General features: G+C 37.7%; 1 protein-coding gene across 2 annotated transcripts in view; it reads left to right on the top strand.

Moving 5' to 3' along the window:
- Positions 1-22,636, top strand: part of LOC130215536 (dihydropyridine-sensitive L-type skeletal muscle calcium channel subunit alpha-1-like) — a 64,383-nt gene extending 41,747 nt beyond the window's left edge. Inside the window, exons 23-43 of one of the 2 annotated variants that reach the window (XM_056447362.1) lie at positions 862-914; positions 1,010-1,156; positions 3,730-3,931; positions 4,638-4,796; positions 6,111-6,221; positions 6,894-6,977; positions 7,100-7,147; positions 7,629-7,655; positions 7,734-7,859; positions 8,262-8,327; positions 8,401-8,492; positions 10,156-10,315; positions 11,293-11,420; positions 13,060-13,156; positions 14,339-14,441; positions 15,362-15,463; positions 15,555-15,688; positions 16,191-16,316; positions 16,399-16,592; positions 19,602-19,686; positions 20,894-22,636. In XM_056447362.1, coding sequence (XP_056303337.1) covers positions 862-914; positions 1,010-1,156; positions 3,730-3,931; positions 4,638-4,796; positions 6,111-6,221; positions 6,894-6,977; positions 7,100-7,147; positions 7,629-7,655; positions 7,734-7,859; positions 8,262-8,327; positions 8,401-8,492; positions 10,156-10,315; positions 11,293-11,420; positions 13,060-13,156; positions 14,339-14,441; positions 15,362-15,463; positions 15,555-15,688; positions 16,191-16,316; positions 16,399-16,592; positions 19,602-19,686; positions 20,894-21,103 — 2,454 coding nt within the window. In that variant the 3' untranslated portion in view covers positions 21,104-22,636. The remainder of the gene's footprint in view (positions 1-861; positions 915-1,009; positions 1,157-3,729; positions 3,932-4,637; positions 4,797-6,110; positions 6,222-6,893; positions 6,978-7,099; positions 7,148-7,628; positions 7,656-7,733; positions 7,860-8,261; positions 8,328-8,400; positions 8,493-10,155; positions 10,316-11,292; positions 11,421-13,059; positions 13,157-14,338; positions 14,442-15,361; positions 15,464-15,554; positions 15,689-16,190; positions 16,317-16,398; positions 16,593-19,601; positions 19,687-20,893) is intronic. The other variant, XM_056447363.1, reaches the window with a different exon arrangement.
- Positions 22,637-23,539: the final 903 nt, after the last annotated feature.

Here is a 23,539-nt window from a genome sequence, read left to right as displayed (position 1 = left end):
CGTGGACGTTTCTGGAGACTGTGAATTATGTAGCCGGAGGTACGTATGGCTGCATTTCGTTTTTTAAGCGAACAATACGGGGCGGTATGATGCCGTTCTTTTCAGCGCTTGCCGGCTGACCGATTACCTTCGTGTGGAGGGCTTTCCCGCCAAAACCAGTTTGTCCAGAGCGGTTCCATAAATCAGCTAAGACTTAAACAGAATCCAAGAAATTAAGCGAAGAGGTTCATAACAGGGTGAGAGTGTGTTAAAATCCGAAAACGTGGAAAAAAAAAAGTGGCTTTTCTTTTTCTGGACTGCTTTTGTAAATCGTTGGTTGGGTTTAGGGCGGGCGGGTCAATCTGTAAAATCGATTGGGTTCAGGGAAGGAGGAGCCAGCCAGTCGGACAGACAGACGTTCGTTCGACAGCGGCCTCTGGTGGGTTTACGCGAGAACAACGCGGGCGCGAACGGAACTTGCGGGAGACGTCCGAGAAGCCAAAAAGGCGCAAACAGCAGCCTCTCGCGGATTCGCGAAAACCAAAAACTGCAAAAATACGTACCTCCTGGTACATATTTCGTGGTCTCCAGAAACGTCCTCGGGACTATGTTTTCAGAATGAGCCTGGGTTGGTATAATTACAGCTGACACACTGAATGTGTTGAGGCTGTTTTGGTCTTTTCTGGACTTTGAGCATCTCGGGACCCTTGCTGTCTTTGGAGGATGAGAGAGCTCCAGGATTTCATCTAAAATATCTTCTTTTTGACGATGAGCGAAGCTCTCAGGGGATTGACACGACATTAGGAAGATGAATTAATAACTGAATTGATCATTTTTGTGTGAATCAACCCTTTAATGTGTTGTTTTGTTTGTGTTTGGCAGGGGAAATTCCTATACTGCACAGACCCGCTGAAAATGACGGCGGAGGAATGCCAGTATGGTTGAACCTTCATTGTATTTTGTCTTAATCTCCACAACGTTAAAGTCTCCAAATGTCCTTTATTCTCCTGTGCTTTGGTGATGCTCTCAGGGGAACGTTCATTCAACATCAGGAAGACGCTCTTCATGATATGGTGGTCAGTCAACGCTTGTGGATGAACAGCGACCTGAACTTCGACAACGTTCTGAACGGCATGCTGGCTCTCTTCACCGTGTCCACGTTCGAGGGATGGCCGGAGTACGTATTTAATTAACACTGTGCTTCCGGTCAGTTAGTTACAAATGTAATGTGATTAGTAGGCCCACGAGGAATCTGAACGCAAAGAAATCTGCCTAAAATAATCTTCTGTCCAAAGGAAACACACGATTATTTCTCTTCCCCCATTGGCAGATTATTTTTCTAGCTTAAAGTCAAAACTCACTTCATTTTGACTCGTTATTTCAGAAGAAATTGCTTCTTGGTTTAAGAATTTTTGCGATGGCCGAGAGAGCTTATCGTGCTGCAATTTAAGAAAGCTGTGTTATTATGTCGTATAATTAGGATATTAAAATAAACGAAAAACCACTCACTATTAAAAGACCACCAATCACTTCACTGAGCAACATTCACGGCATAATAACATATCTAAGCAGGGCCCGTCATGGTTTTGGGTCCCCTTGAAACATTTGCATTGTGTTACGTGGATATCTGCAAGTGTTGTGACCAATTTGCTGCACGTTTCTTCAGTTGTTTGTGTTGTGACCAATTTGCAACACGTGTGCTGTCAAATTGATGAAGATCGTTTCTTTATTTGCTGGTGTTTTTTGTTATCGCATGTGCTTTCTTAAACTGCAGCGCGTTAAGCTCTCTCAGCCACTGTAATTTTTAGATATTCTGTCTAGAAACATTTGTTTTGCAGCGCATACTTTTTTAGCCAGTCATTGAGTTTATTTATTTACATACAGTTAAGGTCAGAATTATTAGCCCCCCTGTTTATTTTTTTCCCCCAATTTCTGTTTAACAGAGCAGATTTTTCTTCAACACGTTTCTAATCATAACACTGTTAATAACTCATCTCTAATAACTGATTTATTTTCTCTTTGTCATGATGACAGTAAATAATATTAGACTAGATATTCTTCAAGACACTTCTATACAGCTTAAAGTGACATTTAAAGGCTTAACTAGGGTAATTAGGTTAACTAGGCAGGTTAGGGGAATTAGGCAAGTTATTGTATAACGATGGTTGAGCTTAAAGTGAGATTTAAAGGCTTCACTAGGGTAATTAGGGTAAAGTTAGGGTAATTAGGCAAGTCATTGTAGAACAGTGGTTTGTTCTGAAGACTATCAAAAATATATAGCTTAAAGGGGCTAATAATATTGATCCTAAAATGGTGTTCAAAAAATTTAAAACTGCTTTTATTCTAGCCGAAATAAAACAAATAAGACTTTCTCCTTTCTCCAACATAATTTGGGAAATATTTAAAAAAGAAAATTCAAAGGGGGCGAATAATTTTGACTTCAGCTGTATATATATATATTTGTTAAATTTTATATCCATTTCAGAAATATTATTGAATAATATGCCAATTTTGCTATAATTTATCTGCAGTGCTGTTTGTAAAGTCATGTTTTCTGTATTTTATTAGATATATTATTGTATGAGGTAGGGCTGTACGATATTGGAGAAACTGACCTTGCGATATTTAGATTTCTGCAATATATATTGTGATAGAAACATAATTTCGCAAGACGACTGCATTTGGAAAGAATTCATAATTAATTCACAGTTTGGGATGATTTGTATGGGAGTGCATCTGCGTAACGTTCTAAATTATTTGTGCTCAGCATAATTGAGTACAGCCCATTTTAAAAATGAATATGTTTATCCATTTCTCAGTGAATATAAAATAGTGGATTTTAGTGCATTTAAACAAAACAGATCTATTAAACAGATATATTTAATAAAATAACATCTTAGTTACTGAACATCTTTAGAAATGGAAAGATAGTACAATTAAATTCAAGCAAAATATTGCAAAAATGACAACCTAAAAAATTTCTTCTCTTGATTTTTCCTGTTTTTAAAATTTGTATTTATTATTTTTCTATCCCATATAAATTTGGCTGTACTAGTTTTTGGAGCGTTATCGTGAGTTATTTTGTTAGATGAGCTCCAGATTTGGCTTCAGTACTGACTAATGTATATGCACATATATAATATTGTGCATATTATACAAATATTTCCTAAATGATGTTTAACAGAGCAAGGACATTTTCACAGTATGTCTGATAATATTTGTTCTTCTGGAGAAAGTCTGATTTTAAAACGGGTCTGGGCACGGTTCGGATAGCATGGTTATTGTAGGCCTTCAGGTAGAGTGAACGCTGGCGCATCAATGCTGCCGCTGCTCTCCGGGTATTTTATGTTGTTTTATAAAAGTTTATATTGCATTTTATTGACTTTTATTGTGTTTTTATTTGAACTGATTGTTCTAGCTGTCCTTTACAGTGACCTTGAGGGTCATGAAAGGCAGCTTTAAATAAAGTGCATTATTATTATTATTAATATTATTATTATTATTGTTTTATTTCAGCTAGAATAAAAGCAGATTTAAATTTTTTAAACAACATTTTAAGGTCAACAGTATTAGCCCCTTTAAGCTAATTTTTTTCGAGTGTCTTCAGAACAAACCATCATTACACAATGACTTGCCTAATTACCCTAACTTTACCCTAATTACCCTAGTGAAGCCTTTAAATCTCACTTTAAGCTGAATACTAGTGTCTTGTACACATATATACTCTCCTAACTGTACCTGTACCCGCAGCTTGCTCTACAAAGCCATCGACTCGAATCTGGAAAACATGGGCCCTGTTTACAACAACCACATCGAGATTTCCATCTTCTTCATCGTCTACCTGATCCTCATCGCCTTCTTCATGATGAACATCTTTGTAGGCTTCGTCATCGTCACCTTCCAGGAACAGGGCGAGCAGGAGTACAAGAACTGCGAACTGGACAAAAACCAGGTAATCCATTACAATACTGTGCTGCGTCTTACCTATCATGAGCCACGATTTACAGGATGAGAAACACGTGCATCCCAATTTAAACAGACTCAGCAGCTCTTAAAATAAATAATAATATTAAAAATCTGAAAGCCAGAATATTCATTGCTGATGAGAGTGTAACGTTTTGTCAAGCATTTCTCTCCATCATTAGCATAAACAGCAGCCCTGAGTGAGAAGCAGCCGTCTGTCCATTAGCCATTAGAGTGTTTGAGCTGCTGAAGATAATGTCAGCATAGACTAAGAGGATTATAGATGTGGAGTTTTAGATGAACAGCGACAGGAGCGACATAGACTGACAGAAGCACAGATGCACACCTGACCAGCACTGACAACATACACTCTGCAGTTTTACATCTGTCACTATGCTTATGCATATGCATCTGTAGCTCCGCCCTCTTTTAAAAGGAGCACAATCTCATTTGCATTTAAAGCGACAGTCACCAAAACGCAACAATTAGGATCAAAGCCTGAAAGGGTCAGTTTCACAGAGCTGGAGAACATTATCTGTGTGGTATTCTCAGCTCAAACTCAAACACACACACACTAGAGACAGAAGAGAAGCATTTTACATCTTAAAAAGGGGCTGAATAGGTCTTCTTTTAAATGAAAATGGTGTATTTTAAACCAAATGCTGTATAATGTGTTGTTCTGTGGTCTTGGCTAGCGTCAGTGTGTCCAGTACGCCCTCAAAGCTCGACCCCTGAGGTGCTACATCCCCAAAAACCCCTATCAGTACCAGGTCTGGTACATCGTCACCTCCTGCTACTTCGAGTACCTGATGTTCCTCCTCATCATGCTCAACACCATGTGTCTCGGGATGCAGGTATGAAAATACAGCCGTACATTTAAGAGCCGCACCATACTGGAAACAATGAAGCATTGCGATATTTAATTTGCACCATTGCGAGTACAATTAGTACAAATCTGTTCAACAGAGCCTTTCCACAAGACTGTTATGATGTGTTTAACCGTCATCTTAAATCCTTGAAGGTTTTTAATATTTAGATTTTTATTTTTTTAATAAATATCTTTGCATCAAATGACAAAAAGACAAATGAGCGCTTGTGTGAGATGTGTGTAATGCTGTAATGTGAAGTGGACGCTGGCAAAGGAGTTGCGGATCCAAATGCAGGTTTATTAGGAATAAACATGCAAGCAATGGTCAACACAGGGGTAAACCGATGTATGCAGGCAAATCCAGAGTCATGGTCAATAAACAGGCAGATGGTCAAAAGGCAGGCAGCAGGCAACGTAAATAAACAAACCAACAAGGTGAGGGTCAAAACATGGCAAAGGAAAACACGTCGCAATGTTCACAATTCAGTTTACAAGACTCAGCAATGAAGCGTGTGTGTGTGTTTGCTGTGTATATAGTCCTTGTAATCAGTCCTTAATGATCCTCTGGCTGATCAGTGGAATCAGGAACAGGTGTGGGTAAGCGGTGCATGACAGGAACTGGAAGATTTGTAGTCCGTGGGTGATCTGTGTGTTTACCAACGATCTGCCAGTATTAGATAGCTGGTGATTGTGACAAATGCAGTGTGTGTGTGGGAAGGACAGTAAATCTGACAGGATTCTCTCCTCTCTCCGCAGCCGCTCTTGGTCTTACACTTTTGTTTTTCTTTTTCTGAAGGTCTTGATAACACCATCGTGGAGTTTTTCTGTCAATATTTCAGCAAACAGGATTGTAAAGTAATAGGCTCCATTGGCCTATTTATAAAGAATTCCTATTTCAGCTTGATTGGGATGATTTGAGGGGCATTGCAGCTGCATAAAATATAATAAAACTACTTACGAGCGTAGATACATTCAATAGAGCAACGATACAAATGAAATAAACAATGAAATTAAATTTCAGTGGAGTCTAACAGTAGTCAGGTATAGAAATCTAACAATTAAATGTAAAATATCAGGGTATAGTCTTCATTATATAAGCAATTCAGTTAAAACAGTTCATCTTTGTTATTGTAATCTTTGTAATGTTATGATATCTTGTGACCGAATGCTTTAAACTCACTTGAAATATTTAGTTAAAGGACTTAAAGAAGTCTTAAGGGTTGCAATAACAGGTACAAGGTACAAATATAGAAATTAAAGCCATTTTATGCATTGAATCTGTAATCTATCCGTCCTTCAGCACTGTAAGCAGTCTGATCACATCACTGATCTGGCAGACAAGCTGAACGTCATCTTCACTGTACTGTTCACGGTGGAAATGATCCTCAAACTTGGCGCATTCAAAGCAAAGGTGAGACACAACTTCTGAAAATACCTCTGATATTTCTGACATGATTAGCTGCTGAACAGTGACGGTAAACGATAAACATAATATTTCTGTGTACTGTATATAATTATGTTTATAAATGCAGATGCATATATTCAAAAAAAATGTGTTTATACTTATATATAAAACATTTAGATATTTTAACTGATATAGAAATGTACATGCTTCCTATATATTTGTTTTTGTTATTTGTGTGTGTGTGTGTGTGAGTATATATGTATATATATATATATATATATATATATATATATATATATATATATATATATATATATATATATATATATATATATATATATATATATATATATATATACACTCATATACATACACACACACATACATATATACTGTATGTATATATACACATATATACATACATACACACAAATATATATGTAAATATTTTAACTATATGTGTTGAAATAGTTAAGAAAAAATATATACAAAAACTTTATTTTATAATTGATTGTGTTTAATTTTTAAAAGCAATAATATAAATACAAATATATATGTAAATTTGTAAATATATAAGTATATACATGTTTTTGTGTGTGTGTGTGTGTGTGTGTGTGTGTGTATATGTATATAAAAGTACACACTGCACAGATACAGCCCTAAATCGTTCTCTCATAGGGGTACTTCGGAGACCCTTGGAACGTCTTTGACTTCGTAATCGTGGTCGGCAGTATTGTTGACGTAATACTCAGTGAAATTGATGTAAGTTTCACAAACTTTTTCATAAGTACAGTAAAAAATAGTGGACTTTACCTGTTCTACTGTTCTCAGTGACTCCCGATGGGTGTATTTATTCCTCTTTTCTGTATTTTGTGTTCCTCCAGACGGCTCTCGCTGCTCAGGGCGGACTCTACTGCCTCACCGGCTGCTCTGTAAATATACACACACATTAATGCTCTTTTACATATTTATTAAGCATCTTTGCCTGTTTAGTTACAAAAAAAGTGTATTTATAAATAATTAATTGCAAACATACAGTTGAAGACAGAATTATTCACCTAGATATTCTTCAAGACACTAGTATTCAGCTTAAAGTGACATTTAAAGGCTTCACTAGGGTAATTAGGGTAAAGTTAGGGTAATTAGGCAAGTCATTGTATAACAGTGGTTTGTTCTGGAGACAATCCAACACTAATATTGCTGAAGGGGGCTAATAATATGGACCTTAAAATGGCTTTAAAACAATTAAGAACTGCTTTTATTCTAGCTGAAATAAATCAAATAAGACTTTCTCCAGAAGAACTAATATTAGTGAAAATACTGTGAGAAATTCCTGAATCTGTTCAACATCATTTGGGAAATATTAGACAAAGAATAATTGTGACTTCAACTGTATACTCTCTTTCCTTTCAGGAAGTAAATCCAATGCAGGCTATAGCAGTAAGTGGAGACTTAATAAAAGTTTTCACAATAAGAAAAGCATGTACACTGGTGTTTATCACCCTGTTTGTTCGTCAGGACTCGGAGAATATGAGTGTTTCCATCACACTCTTCCGGCTCTTCCGCGTCATGCGTTTGGTGAAACTCCTCAACCGCTTTGAAGGCATTCGTAACCTGCTGTGGACCTTCATCAAATCATTCCAGGTTAAATAAACTGCTGCATCTTTATAATATAATGGAGATGTCTTAAACTGTGCTGAGGGACTGATCGGCAACTCAACTTTATATATTTTAGTTCTTTATAAAGTTGCTTCACAGATATAAACAAAAATATGACTTAATAAATGATGCAAACTTCATCAAATGATGCGGATTTGGCTATAACGTCATTAAGATTGATTAGGATTCGTTATATATATTCATTATATATATCTCAGGTCAGTAGTGACCCTATACACTTTTAATAGAAAAATGATCTTATAAACTGCTATTATTCATGTTATATTGATTATATGAATATACTGACGAATGCTAAGGAGGAAAATGTCTAATTTTAACAAAATGCGCATGATTGAAATGTATTTTAAAAGCTGGTGTGTTTTTCAGGCTTTGCCATACGTGGCTCTCCTCATCGTTATGCTCTTCTTCATATACGCCGTCATTGGGATGCAGGTAAAATATGCACAATAATTATGATTTATTCAATGTTACACTACATAATAACATGGCTGTCTTCTTCTGTCAGGTGTTTGGCAAAATTGCGTTACTAGATGGCACCATAATCAACCGTAACAACAACTTCCAGACATTTCCTCAAGCCGTTTTACTGCTGTTCCGGTATGAAGTGCAAACGCTTTGCTGAATTCATTTATAAGAACGTTTGCAAAGACTGGAGATGCACCAATCATGATGTATCATCAAAGTAATCTAAATGTAATCCAAAAATAGTCAGACTACATTACCATAAAGGTAGTCTAAATTTAATCCAAAAGTAGTCAGATTACACTACCATGGAAGTAATCTCAATTTAATCCAAAAGTAGTCAGATTACACCACCATGGAAGTAATCTAAATTTAATCCAAAAGTAGTCAGATTATGCTACCTTAAAAGTAATCTAAGTGTAATCCAACAGTAGTCAGATTATGCTATGGTAAAAGTAATCTAAATGTAATCGAATAGTCTGATTATGCTATTGTAAAAGTAATCTAAATGTAATCCAAAAGTGGTCAGATTGCACTAGCATAAAAGTAATCTAAATGTAATCCAAAAGTGGTCAGATTACACTATCATAAAAGTAATCTAAATGTAATCCAAAAGTAGTCAGATTACACTATCATAAAAGTAATCTAAATGTAATCCAAAAGTAGTCAGATTACACTATCATAAAAGTAATCTAAATGTAATCCAAAAGTCGTCCAATTATGTTATCATAAAAGTAATCTAAATGTAATCCAAAACTTGTCAGAACACTCTACCATAGAAGTGCGAACACTTTAATAAATTCGATAATAAGAAAGTTTGTAAAGATGCACCGATCATGATGTATCATGGCTAATTTTTTATACCAACAAAATGGTTGATTCCAATAAATATCAGAAAATTTTTGTATGTTTTTATTTTTATTTTTTTAAATAAAAATATTTATTTTTGGCCATTTTGCCTTTATTAGATAGGACAGTATTCAGGACAGGAAGCGAAGTTGGAGAGAGAGAGGGGGTAGGGAAATGTCCTCGAGCCGGGATTCAAACTCGCGACGCCCTGACGTGCTACTGCACCATATGTCGATGCGCTAACCACTAGGCTATTGCACCGACTGTATGTTTTATTAACTGCTATTTTTTTATTAAACACTTTTACGTAATTTCTAAACGTAACTAAAACATAATGATTTGACTTTAGCTTTGTGAAATTCTGCTACATAACCTGTACGAAACAAAAACAGTAGACAGACTGAACAAAGGTGCAAATTCAATGATTTCCAGTAGGTGGCGCCTATAACAGTGTTCAAAAAGTGATTAAGTTATGATATAATTTCTCTACATCCTTATTGTTATAGCTGGGGTCTGATGAAGTCTTTTATAATTATGACAGAAGTTATTGCAACAGTCTTTTTTATATTTAGTCTTAAAAATATCACAAGATTCAAACCACAAGAGTAAAACGCCACATCTTTATATAAAATCCAATGCAATGCAGTTTGTATGCAAGTCTAGAAAATAAATCAGCTGAATTTAGTAATTAAGAAAAAATACCAGTTAACGAATGCGCATCTGGCACAATAAAGTACAATTCAGATTTCTTTCCCATCGATTGATGCATCTCTACACTTAAAAAAATAAAACTGGATCAACTTAATTATGTTACTTCAGCTTGTTACACCTTAAAGAATGACATTTTTTCAACTTAATTTATTAATGAAAACTACATTAGTTGTTTTAGGTTTAATCTGTTGACGTTTTAGCTTTTTACAGTCCAGTAAAGTCTGGTGTGTGTTTACAGGTGTGCCACAGGTGAAGGCTGGCATGAGATCATGTTGGGTTGTTTATATGGTCAGCGCTGTGACCCAAAATCAGAATATCTGCCCGGAGAGGAGTACACATGCGGATCTGGATTCGCCATCCTGTACTTCATGAGCTTTTACATGCTCTGTGCTTTTCTAGTGAGTATCGTTTTACACATGTACAGATGCTGGGTAATAATGGATTATGTGTAATCTGGATTACATAATGAAGATCCAGAAATCAAGTAGATTACACTAACATAAAAGTAATCTAAATGTAATCCAAAAGTAGTCAGATAATACTACGATAAAAGTAATCTAAATGTAATCCAAATGTGGTCAAATGACTCTATGAAAAAGTAATCTAAATGTAATCCAAAAGTAGCCAATTATACTAAAGTAATCTAAATGTAATCCAAAAATAGTCAGATTACACTACAATAAAAGTGATCTAAATGTAATCCAAAAGTAGGTCAGATTACTCTACCATAAATGTAATCTAAATATAATCCAAAAGTAGTCTTATTACACTACCATAAAAGTAATCAAAATGTAATTCAAAGCTAGTCAGATTACACTACCATAAAAGTAATCAAAATGTAATTCAAAGCTAGTCAGATTATGCTACCATGAAAGTAATTTAAATATATTCCAAAAGTAGTCAATTATACTAAAGTAATCTAAATGTAATCCAAAAATAGTCAGATTACACAACAATAAAAGTAATCTAAATGTAATCCAAAAGTAGGTCAGATTACTCTACCATAAAGGTAATCTAAATATAATCCAAAAGTAGTCCGATTGCACTACCAGAAAAGTTATCTAAATGTAATCCAAAGGTAGGTCAGATTACACTACCAGAAAGGTAACCTAAATTTAATCTAAAAGTAGTCAGATTACAATACTATGAAAGTAATCTAAATGCAATCCAAAAGTAGTCAGATTACACTACCATAAAGTAATCCAAATGCATTCTAAAAATAGTCAAATTACACTAGCCTAAAAGTAATCTAAATGTAATCCAAAGGTAGATAGATCACATTAGCATAAATGTGTAATCTAAAAATTTTTATTACTGACTACAAATGTTATTGTGCACAAAAGTAATCTTGAATGCTGAATGTGCTCACCTGCAGATCATAAACTTGTTTGTCGCTGTGATCATGGACAACTTTGACTATCTGACCCGCGATTGGTCGATTCTGGGTCCACAACATTTAGACGAGTTTAAGAAGATCTGGGCTGAATACGACCCCGAGGCCACGTAAGACAAACTACACTACTGTACACAGCTTTAAAATGAATGGGAAATGACAACCACAACACATTTTACAAGCGTACATCCACAATTTTATTCAATGAGGGGAAAATTTACTTTTATTTTTACAAAAAATAGAGACTGATAATTTTTAAAGGTGAGGAAAGGTGAAGAATGTTTTATTGTTTTAATCTAATTTTGCGTTTCATATTTTACTTGCACTCTAATACCAAGAATGTGTTTTAAGAAAGCAAATATTGTCCATTTGGATTTCAGGATGATTGGAAAAAATATATATATAAATATATATATAAAAAATATATATAAAATGCAAGTCTGACTCGTGAAATTGTTAGGAAAAAATGTATTTTAGTTTAGTATTTTAGTATTATTTTTTTACATTTAAAAACTGAATTTAATTTAAGTCAAAACTGTGAGATTTAAAGGGGAACTATTATGCAAAAATCCCTTTTATAAGTGTTTAATGAGGCATATCTGCCTCATTAGCATAGTACATTAGTCTTGTTTTAGAATCACAGCCGTCTGTAGCTCCGCCCTCTTCTGAAAAGAACAGAATCTCATTTGCATTTAAAGCGACAGTCACCAAAACGCCACAATTAGGATCAAAGCCTAAAAAGGTCAGTTTCAGAGAGTTATAAAACATTATTAGTGTCCTATTATTATCACATCACACACACTCTAGAGACAGCAGAGACGCATCTTGTGAAAAGGGGTGTAATTGTTCCCTTTTAAAATGAGAATTTAAAATAAGTCAAAATTGTGTAAATTCATAAATAAAACTAGTCAAAAAAGGTTACTGCACACTGAATCCAAAAACTGTCCATGATTTTCGCACATTAAAACATTCATGTGACCTAATGTTACATCAATTGTATTGACCCACTGCCTCCAAAACTTTACATTTAAATCCAAAAAAATTTAATCAGGTTCGATTTTTTCCATTTTTGCATCTGAAAAGGAATTTTAAGAGGTGTTTGGCAATTCCTGGTCACCATACAAGCAAAAGGTGTGTGTGTGTGCCTCATAGCATGTGTCTGTCTGTGCCTCCATCCCTTAGACCAGCTGCCAGTCTCCGTTCAGAATCAAATGACAGAAACTGGTGGTCTTCTATTTTAATATGTGCTTCCAGTATCGCTAGCAAAGAACGAAACTGAGTCGTGGACATCCTGAAGTAAATGCTGAATGTGTGGGGATAATATAAAGATCTGATCTCCTTCCTCTCTCCGCAATCTAAGGATGAGATGAACCCAATATTTCCTCTCATTTTCTCTTGTTAAGCAGGGAGAAGACAACTAAATCCTCTTCACTACTCCAAGACTACATGGTGTATTCTTTTGCAAATTATTTCACAATGGATTAACTACTACGCATCAAACTCTGTGTGCAAGGATTGTGTGCGGGACAAATGTTTCTGATTTGAATACGAAAAAAATGCAGATTTCAGTGTGCAAAGACCTTAAATCAAAATTGTGAGACAACAACTCATTACTTTCAGCTGGGAAATACTGTATAAACTTCCATTGAGAAAAAACGACAACTGTCAAAAGTCTCCATTACCTCGTTCATCATTTTATTCCAGTGCAGAAAGACCGTAGAGGAGTCTCAGTAATGTGTTGTTCTGCAGGGGCCGCATTAAACACTTAGACGTGGTGACGCTGCTGAGGAGAATACAGCCTCCGCTCGGATTCGGAAAATTCTGTCCTCATCGGGTCGCCTGCAAGGTGACACACACACACACACACACACACATGCACACATTTATATGCAAAAAATTATTTTTTCCTAATCATTCAACAGCCTGTAGTGCATTATTCTGGTTATACTCTGGTTTCCAATGCTAAATCCACTGTTGAGATGTTGTATTTGAGGCTTTATTCGTCAGGTGTTTGTCCTCCTCAAACTGCTCCTGTGTGTAGCACTAGTCTCCTCCACATCTCCTCCTCCTCCTTCTGTAGTGTTTTGATGTGATTTCTGACTGTTGTAGCTGTGAAATAACTCTAATCATTCAGCGGAGTGATATGCAGCTGTAATGCACTCAAAACCTGCCGGAACTACTTTAGCTGAGCATTTATCTGAAAATAACAGCTCATCAGAAGCATTCAACAGCTCTATAGCATAAGATTACACAATGCAGTCTTATTATGTAGTTCTTTAGCACACACATCAAGGATGCACTATGAACATCCAAGGTAAGAAATCACTTTTCAAGAGTTCCCACTTAGATATGCTTGGTGTTAAAGCAGGTTTGGCATGCTGTCCCAGGAGAGAACCCTGAGCTCTGAGATATTTGAGCCCAGGGCTGCCGCCCGGTCGATAAGCATATCAGGAGATCCGAGATCAGGTAGGTCTCGAGAGCTCCCCCTTTAGAAAAGGGAGGAAAAGGAGGAGATGGGGTGGAAGGGGGGATTCTTCCAAACGAAGATAGAGCAGTAGGAAGAAAATGATCCATTTATAGTAAACTAGAATCACTCTGATTGCATTATTACTGATTACAGATGAGCGGCCAGTCGTGCTCAATCATATCACCTGCTCCTCTCGAAATTAGTTTATGAAACTTCACTTAAATAACAGGGTTTTTTTCACTTTCACTTTCGCTTTGAATAGTTCGCCTTAATGGCACCATCTAGTGGCAGTGTTGATCTCCTGAACACACACTATTCTTCAGTTTTTACATAAATTATTGTTGAATTTAATTATCGTGAAGAGATTAAGCAGTGCAGTGATGCTCAAAAACCCTGCCGGAACTACTTTATCTATGCATTTATCTGAAAATAACAACACGCCGTAGAATGCTCATCAGCCAATCAGAATCAAGCATTCGCTACCCGTATAGTTGTATAAAAGTGTTTAACACCGTGCTGTTTTAAGAGATAAAGCACTTTTAACCTTGTGTTTGTTTGCAGAGACTGATTTCCATGAATATGCCCTTGAACAGCGACGGAACCGTAACGTTTAACGCCACACTCTTCGCTCTGGTCAGAACGGGACTGAAAATTAAAACTGAAGGTTTGAGGCCATATTTAATTCTTCTGATATGCTGTTAAAATGATGCTTGTTAATACTACACAGTATTGTTTCTTCTGTTACATACCAATAATTAACTACATATAGTAACGGCATATTATTTATTGAATTTGGCTGCTTTGTGTTAGGAAATACAATGTTATAATGTCAACAAATAGGTGGCTCAGTGGTTAGCACTGTCATCCCACAGCAAGAAGGTCACTGGTTCAAGTCTGGGTCAGTTGGTGTTTCGGTGTGGAGTTTGCATGTTGGCGTAGGTTTACTCTGGGTGCTCCGGTGTCCCCCACAGTCCAAACACGTGCGCTATAGGGGAATTGATTAACTAAATTGGCTGTAGTGTATGAGTATGTGTGTGTATGAGTGTGTATGGGTGTTTCCCAGTACTGGGTTGTGGCTGGAAGGGCATCTGCTGCGTAAAACATATGCCAGAATAGTTGGCAGGTCATTCCACTGTGGCGACCCATAATAAATAAGGGACTAAGCCAAAGGAAAATGAATGTAAACAAATGAGATCTTACAGTAAAATCTTCTTGATTTTTTTTTAAAAGTATGATCAAAACAAAGGTAATTCATTTTACAAGGAAAGTTTTTCTAATTAAAATCTCTAAGCATGCCATTTTGTTGTAATAATACGTGTAATTTTCTAGATTAATGATCATTCATCACAGTATTGATGTGTCTTCCAATTTAAAATGTGCAAAAGTGACTTTATACAACAAAGCTCAAAGAATTTCGACTGACAAATCAAATATTCGGGCCAAACGATAATCCCTGATTAGAGTCCGTCATCAAATGATTCTCGTTTTAAATATGACAGACAGTTTCTTTGCTGTATGGACTATTGTTGCACCAAATTACACTTTAATGGCTGCATATTAAAGCCTGATATTTTCACTCGTCAGGTAATTTCGAGCAGGCGAATGAAGAGCTGCGTGCGATTATTAAGAAGATCTGGAAACGCACCAGTATGAAACTGCTCGACCAGGTCATTCCAGCACTCGGAGGTGAGATCTGCCTTAAATAAACCTGAAATACAAAGAACACATTAATAATGTGCTATAACATTACCATGATCAAACGTGGCCTGAATCACAGATGACGAGGTGACAGTGGGCAAGTTCTACGCCACGTTTCTGATCCAGGACCACTTCCGGAAGTTCATGAAGAGACAGGAGGAGTATTACGGATACCGACCGAACAAGAAGAATAAAAACACCACAGAGATCCAGGTCAGACATAAATTCGTTGTAGGAAATGAATAATCTAACATTTTTTGGACCAAATTAGCCATTTTTTTCAATGCTCTTTATAAAAGACTAGTATTAAATTAGGAATAATTGACTTTGGGCCACTGAGTTATTAAAAACCTCAGAAGTGCATTATTTCCTAATCATTCGACAGCCTGTAGTGCATTATTCTGGTTATACTCTGGTTTCCAATGCTAAATCCACTGTTGAGATGTTGGATTTGAGGCTTTATTCGTCAGGCATTTGTCCTGCTCAAACTGCTCCTGTGTGTAGCACTAGTTTCCTCCACATCTCCTCCTCCTACTTCTGTTGTGTTTTGATGTGATTTTGACTGTGTTGTAGCTGTGAAATAACTCTAATCTACAATATCTGACAATAGCCAAACAGACAATCAGAATAAAGCTCTTGCAGCTTTAAAAACATGTTTTATAATATTATGATATTATTATAGTTATAGTTTGGGCTCTGACCTGTGTTTCTCCAGGCGGGTCTGAGGAGCATCGAGGAGGAGGCGGCTTCTGAACTCCAGAGGGCCATTTCTGGAGACCTCCTGAATGATGAGGAGATGGACAGAGCGATGGAGGAGTCCGGAGAGGAGGGCATCTACAGGGTGGGTGGAGATCAGAGATGATGGGGTGATGGAGAAAGGCAGCAGCGTCTCATTTATCTCTCTCTGTTCTCATCTTCAACAGCGCACTGGAGGTCTGTTTGGAAACCATGTGGATCCGTTCAGCATGGAGAGAGGAACTGGGACTGCACAGGTGACCAGCCAGAGACCCCTACAGCTTGCAGACAGCAGAGCGGACAGAACGGAGACCACATACGCCAGTTACCATGCCAACAACAATAACAACAACACCAACAACAGTAACAGAGGCAGACACAGGTGAACACAAAACAACAAAACACCAACAACACTATTAAAAAAACACCAACAACACTATTAAAAACAACATCAACAACACCAAAACTACCAACATAAAACAACACCAGACACCAACACCAAAAACAACAACAGAGGCGGACACAGGTGAACACAAAACAACAAAACACCCACAACACTATTAAAAACAACATTAACAACACCAAAACTACCAACATAAAACAACACCAGACACCAACAACACAAATAAAAGCAACACAAACAACACCCACAACACTATTAAAAACAACATTAACAACACCAAAACGACCAACATGAACAACAACAGACACCAACACCAAAAACAACAACAGAGGCGGACACAGGTGAACACAAAACAACAAAACACCAACAACACTATTAAAAACAACATTAACAACACCAAAACTACCAACATAAAACAACACCAGACACCAACAACACAAATAAAAGCAACACAAACAACACCCACAACACTATTAAAAACAACATTAACAACACAATTAAAAACAACATTAACAACACCAAAACGACCAACATGAACAACAACAGACACCAACACCAAAAACAACAACAGAGGCAGACACAGGTGAACACAAAACAACAAAACACCCACAACACTATTAAAAAAACACCAAAAACACTATTAAAAACAACATTAACAACACCAAAACTACCAACATAAAACAACAACAGACACCAACAACACAAATAAAAGCAACACAAACTACACCCACAACACTATTAAAAACAACATTAACAACACCAAAACGACCAGCATGAACAACAACAGACACCAACACCAAAAACAACAACAGAGGCGGACACAGGTGAACACAAAACAACAAAACACCAACAACACTATTAAAAACAACATTAACAACACCAAAACGACCAACATTAACAACAACACACACCAACACCAAAAACAACAACAGAGGCCGACACAGGTGAACACAAATAACAAAACACCCACAACACTATTAAAAACAACATTAACAACACCAAAACGACCAGCATGAACAACAACAGACACCAACACCAAAAACAACAACAGAGGCGGACACAGGTGAACACAAAACAACAAAACACTGACAAAACTATTAAAACAACACCAACAACACAATTAAAAACAACATTAACAACACCAAAACTACCAACATGAACAACAACAGACACCAACAGTAAAAACAACAACAGAGGCGGACACAGGTGAACACAAAACAACAAAACACTGACAAAACTATTAAAACAACACCAACAACACAATTAAAAACAACATTAACAACACCAAAACTACCAACATAAAACATCAAAACATCAACACCAAAAACAACAACAGAGGCGGCACAGGTGAACACAAAACAACAAAACACCAACAACACTATTACAAAAAAAACCAACAACACTATTAAAAACAACATTAACAACACCAAAACTACCAACATAAAACAACAAAACACCAACAACACTGTTAAACACAACATTATGAACACCAACACCACCATCATGAAAAACATTGCAACAACAACACTATTAAAAACAACATAAAGAACACCGAAACGACCAACATAAACAACAATTCTGACACCAACACCAATAATAACACCAACAACCACGAAGGCAGACAGAGGTGAATGTAAAACGAGACACCACTAACACATTAAAAACAACAAAAACAACACCAACAGAGGCAGACACAGGTGAATGTAAAACAACGAGACACCAACAACGCATTAAAAACGACACAAACAACACCAACACAGGCAGACGCAGGTGAATGTAAAACGACGAGACACCAACAACACATTTAAAACAACACAAGCAACAACAACAACAACAACAGAGGCAGACACAGGTGAACATAAAACAACAAAACACCAACAACACTATTAAAAACAACAACACAAACAACAACACCAACAACAACAGAGGCAGACACAGCTGAATTAAAAAAAATAACAAAACACCAACAACACATTAAAAACAACACAAACAACAACAACAACAACAGGGGCAGACACAGGTGAACATAAAACAACAAAACACCAACAACACTATTAAAAAAACACCAACAACACTATTAAAAACAACATTAACAACACCAAAACTACCAACATAAAACATCAAAACACCAACACCAAAAACAACACCAGAGGCGGACACAGGTGAACACAAAACAACAAAACACCAACAACACTATTAAAAACAACATTAACAACACCAAAACGACCAACATGAACAACAACAGACACCAACACCAAAAACAACAACAGAGGCGGCACAGGTGAACACAAAACACTGACAAAACTATTAAAACAACACCAACAACACAATTAAAAACAACATTAACAACACCAAAACTACCAACATAAAACATCAAAACACCAACACCAAAAACAACAACAGAGGCGGCACAGGTGAACACAAAACAACAAAACACCCACAAAACTATTAAAAAAAACACCAACAACACTATTAAAAACAACAACAACACAAACAACATCAATAACAACAACAGAGGCGGCACAGGTGAACACAAAACAACAAAACACCCACAACACTATTAAAAACAACAACAACAACACAAACAACACCACCAACAACAACAGATGTGGACACAGGTGAACACAACAACAAAACACCAACAACACTATTAAAAACAACAACACAAACAACCCCACCAACAACAACAGAGGTGGACACAGGTGAACACAAAACTACAAAACACCAACAACACTATTAAAAACAACAACAACAAAACAACCCTAACAACAGAGGCGGGCACACATGAACAGAAAATAGCAAAACGCCAACAACAACAAAATTAATAACAACATTAACAACACCAAAACCAGCAGCACTACTACCAACACTACTAATATCAACAACACCACCGAAAGTAAACAGCATCAAAACAATAACTGAATTATACACAAGTGAGAAACAAAACTGTGAATTTGGTGGTAACAACAAGCTATTCTCTCTGTCCAGTAGATGTGAACCACATTTCCCAGCATACACCAGTGCGTCCAGACAGTATGGTCCAGCGAACGCAGCAGAGTTCCTCATCATGGAGGTAAGGGAAAACCTTCATGGGCGTCAGCGAATCATTAACCCGTCCTTATCTTTCACACATTCACCAGGGGCCTGATTTCTAAAATTTGCATAGACACCTTCTTAAAAGTGAACATACAACAGAATAAACTGTACTGTATTTAGTAATAATTATAGCTCATGTGCTTGATGATCGGGTTGTCTTGGTCCTAACCTTTGACCACCACCCGTTCCACAATGCACCAGCCCCTTATGACTCCCCCTGTAGGTGGTGGGCCCGCAGGTGGATGGTCCCACGTCGCTGCTTCAGGCTAAGCCCGGCCAGGTTCCGTGGGAAAAAACCCGGCCACCAGGCGCTCGCATACAAGCCCCAACCCCAGGCCTGGCTCCAGGGTGGGGCCCCGGCTGCGCCATACCAGGCGACGTCACGGTCCTCGATGTAATGGAGTTCATAAGGGGTTTTTGAACCGCACTTAGTCTGACCTGTTACCTAAGACCTTTTGCCTTGGGAGACCCTACCAGGGGCATTAGCCCCCGAAAACATAGCTCTTAGGATCACTCAGGCACTCAAACCCCTCCACCATGATAAAGTGGCGGTCCATGGAGGAGTGAGGTCATGAGCTTTGGGTCATGACCGAAAGCACAAGATCTCGGATACAAGCGGCTGAAATGAGTTTCCTTTATAGGGTGGCAGGGCATAACCTTATAGACAGGGTGAGGAGCTCTGTCACCCGGGAGGAGCTTGGAGTAGAGCCGCTGCTCCTCCACATCGAGAGAAGTCAGCTCAGGTGGCTCGGGCATCTGTTTCGATGCCTCCAGGACGCCTACCTAGGGAGGTGTTCAGGCATGTCCCGCTGGGAGGCGGCCTTGGGGAAGACCCAGGACACGCTGGAGGGACTATGTCTCTCGGCTGGCCTGGGAACGCCTCGGGATCCCCCGGAGGAGCTGGAGGAAGTGTCTGGGGAGAGTGAAGTCTGGGGTTCTCTCCTAAGACTGCCCCCGCGACCTGGCCCCGGATAAGCGGATGAAAATGATGATGATGATGATAATAAAGCTCATGTGATGATTTAAAAGGGTTTAATTAAGTCAAAACTTAATTTAAATGTTTACTTAGTTTACTTACAGCGGCGCACGATCTCCAGTCAAGTTTGTTTTTTATAGATCACAACTTTTGTGTGGGAAGTGGTGTACACACATTTATAAATGAGACCACTGGTTTGGTTCTTTAGGTTCTGATCTCTGGAGGTCTAGAGAGTCTGGCCAGCGACTGGCGCTTTGTGTCTGTGACGAAGACTGAGATGGCAGCGGCCCTTCATCTGGATCTGGAAGAGCTGGAAAGAAAATCAGCAGCCATACTTAATGAACATAAAGGACAATGTGTGCTCAGAAAGAAGAAGATGGAGACGTCTCATGCAGACATTACACACTGCCACGTCTAACCTTCATCAAAGACATTAGCTGTGTTTCCATCCGAAGACGAGAATTAGATTCACGCACAAACTGGAATATCACATAAAACATTCGCGAATACAGCAGCGTTTCCATCCAATGAGTCATAGAGAAGAAAATCATCACTTGCTGATAAACTGGAGCAAATAATCATCAGAGGAGTGGAGTCTGCTGCACTGTTGATATTCTCCTCTAATAAATGAGCTGCGCCTCAGAAGACCAAACGCATTGAACGCTGTGAATGCGGTGGCTTTTGGAGGTGTGAGACGGGAGCACAGACAGATGCTCAAGACAGTTCTGGAGGGAATAATAATAGAAGAATAAAAATACTGAAGCACTGTGATGACGGACTGACAGAGGACGGAGGACTTTTACAATCAGCACAACAACATTTCACATCTGCAACAATGGAGAGCTGGAAACATGGAGATCTGCAGACCAACATTAATGACACAAAGACCCTCACACACACATTTATATCTGCAGACCAACATTAATGATGCAAAGACCCTCACACACACATTTATATCTGCAGACCAACATTAATGACACAAAGACCCTCACACACACATTTATATCTGCAGACCAACATTAATGACACAAAGACCCTCACACACACATTTATATCTGCAGACCAACATTAATGATACAAACACCCTCACACACACATTTATATCTGCAGACCAACATTAATGATGCAAAGACCCTCACACACACATTTATATCTGCAGACCAACATTAATGACACAAAGACCCTCACACACACATTTATATCTGCAGACCAACATTAATGACACAAAGACCCTCACACACACATTTATATCTGCAGACCAACATTAATGACACAAAGACCCTCACACACACATTTATATCTGCAGACCAACATTAATGATACAAACACCCTCACACACACATTTATATCTGCAGATCAACATTAATGACACAAAGACCCTCACACACACATTTATATCTGCAGACCAACATTAATGACACAAAGACCCTCACACACACATTTATATCTGCAGATCAACATTAATGACACAAAGACCCTCACACACACATTTATATCTGCAGACCAACATTAATGATACAAACACCCTCACACACACATTTATATCTGCAGATCAACATTAATGACACAAAGACCATCACACACACATTTATATCTGCAGACCAACATTAATGACGCAAAGACCCTCACACACACATTTATATCTGCAGACCAACATTAATGACACAAAGACCCTCACACACACATTTATATCTGCAGACCAACATTAATGATGCAAAGACCCTCACACACACATTTATATCTGCAGACCAACATTAATGACGCAAAGACCCTCACACACACATTTATATCTGCAGACCAACATTAATGACACAAAGACCCTCACACACACATTTATATCTGCAGACCAACATTAATGACACAAAGACCCTCACACACACATTTATATCTGCAGACCAACATTAATGACACAAAGACCCTCACACACACATTTATATCTGCAGACCAACATTAATGACGCAAAGACCCCTCACACACACATTTATATCTGCAGACCAACATTAATGACACAAAGACCCTCACACACACATTTATATCTGCAGACCAACATTAATGACACAAACACCCTCACACACACATTTATATCTGCAGACCAACATTAATGACACAAAGACCCTCACACACACATTTATATCTGCAGATCAACATTAATGACACAAAGACCCTCACACACACATTTATATCTGCAGACCAACATTAATGACGCAAAGACCCTCACACACACATTTATATCTGCAGACCAACATTAATGATGCAAAGACCCTCACACACACATTTATATCTGCAGACCAACATTAATGATGCAAAGACCCTCACACACACATTTATATCTGCAGATCAACATTAATGATGCAGACCCTCACACACACATTTATATCTGCAGATCAACATTAATGACGCAAAGACCCTCACACACACATTTATATCTGCAGACCAACATTAATGACGCAAAGACCCTCACACACACATTTATATCTGCAGACCAACATTAATGACACAAAGACCCTCACACACACATTTATATCTGCAGACCAACATTAATGACACAAAGACCCTCACACACACATTTATATCTGCAGACCAACATTAATGATGCAAACACCCTCACACACACATTTATATCTGCAGACCAACATTAATGACGCAAAGACCCTCACACACACATTTATATCTGCAGACCAACATTAATGACACAAAGACCCTCACACACACATTTATATCTGCAGATCAACATTAATGACACAAAGACCCTCACACACACATTTATATCTGCAGACCAACATTAATGATGCAAAGACCCTCACACACACATTTATATCTGCAGACCAACATTAATGATGCAAAGACCCTCACA

Source organism: Danio aesculapii, chromosome 22, assembly GCF_903798145.1.
Source record: "Danio aesculapii chromosome 22, fDanAes4.1, whole genome shotgun sequence".
Taxonomy (NCBI): Eukaryota; Metazoa; Chordata; class Actinopteri; order Cypriniformes; family Danionidae; genus Danio; species Danio aesculapii.
This window is presented reverse-complemented; position numbering and strand designations above follow the sequence as displayed.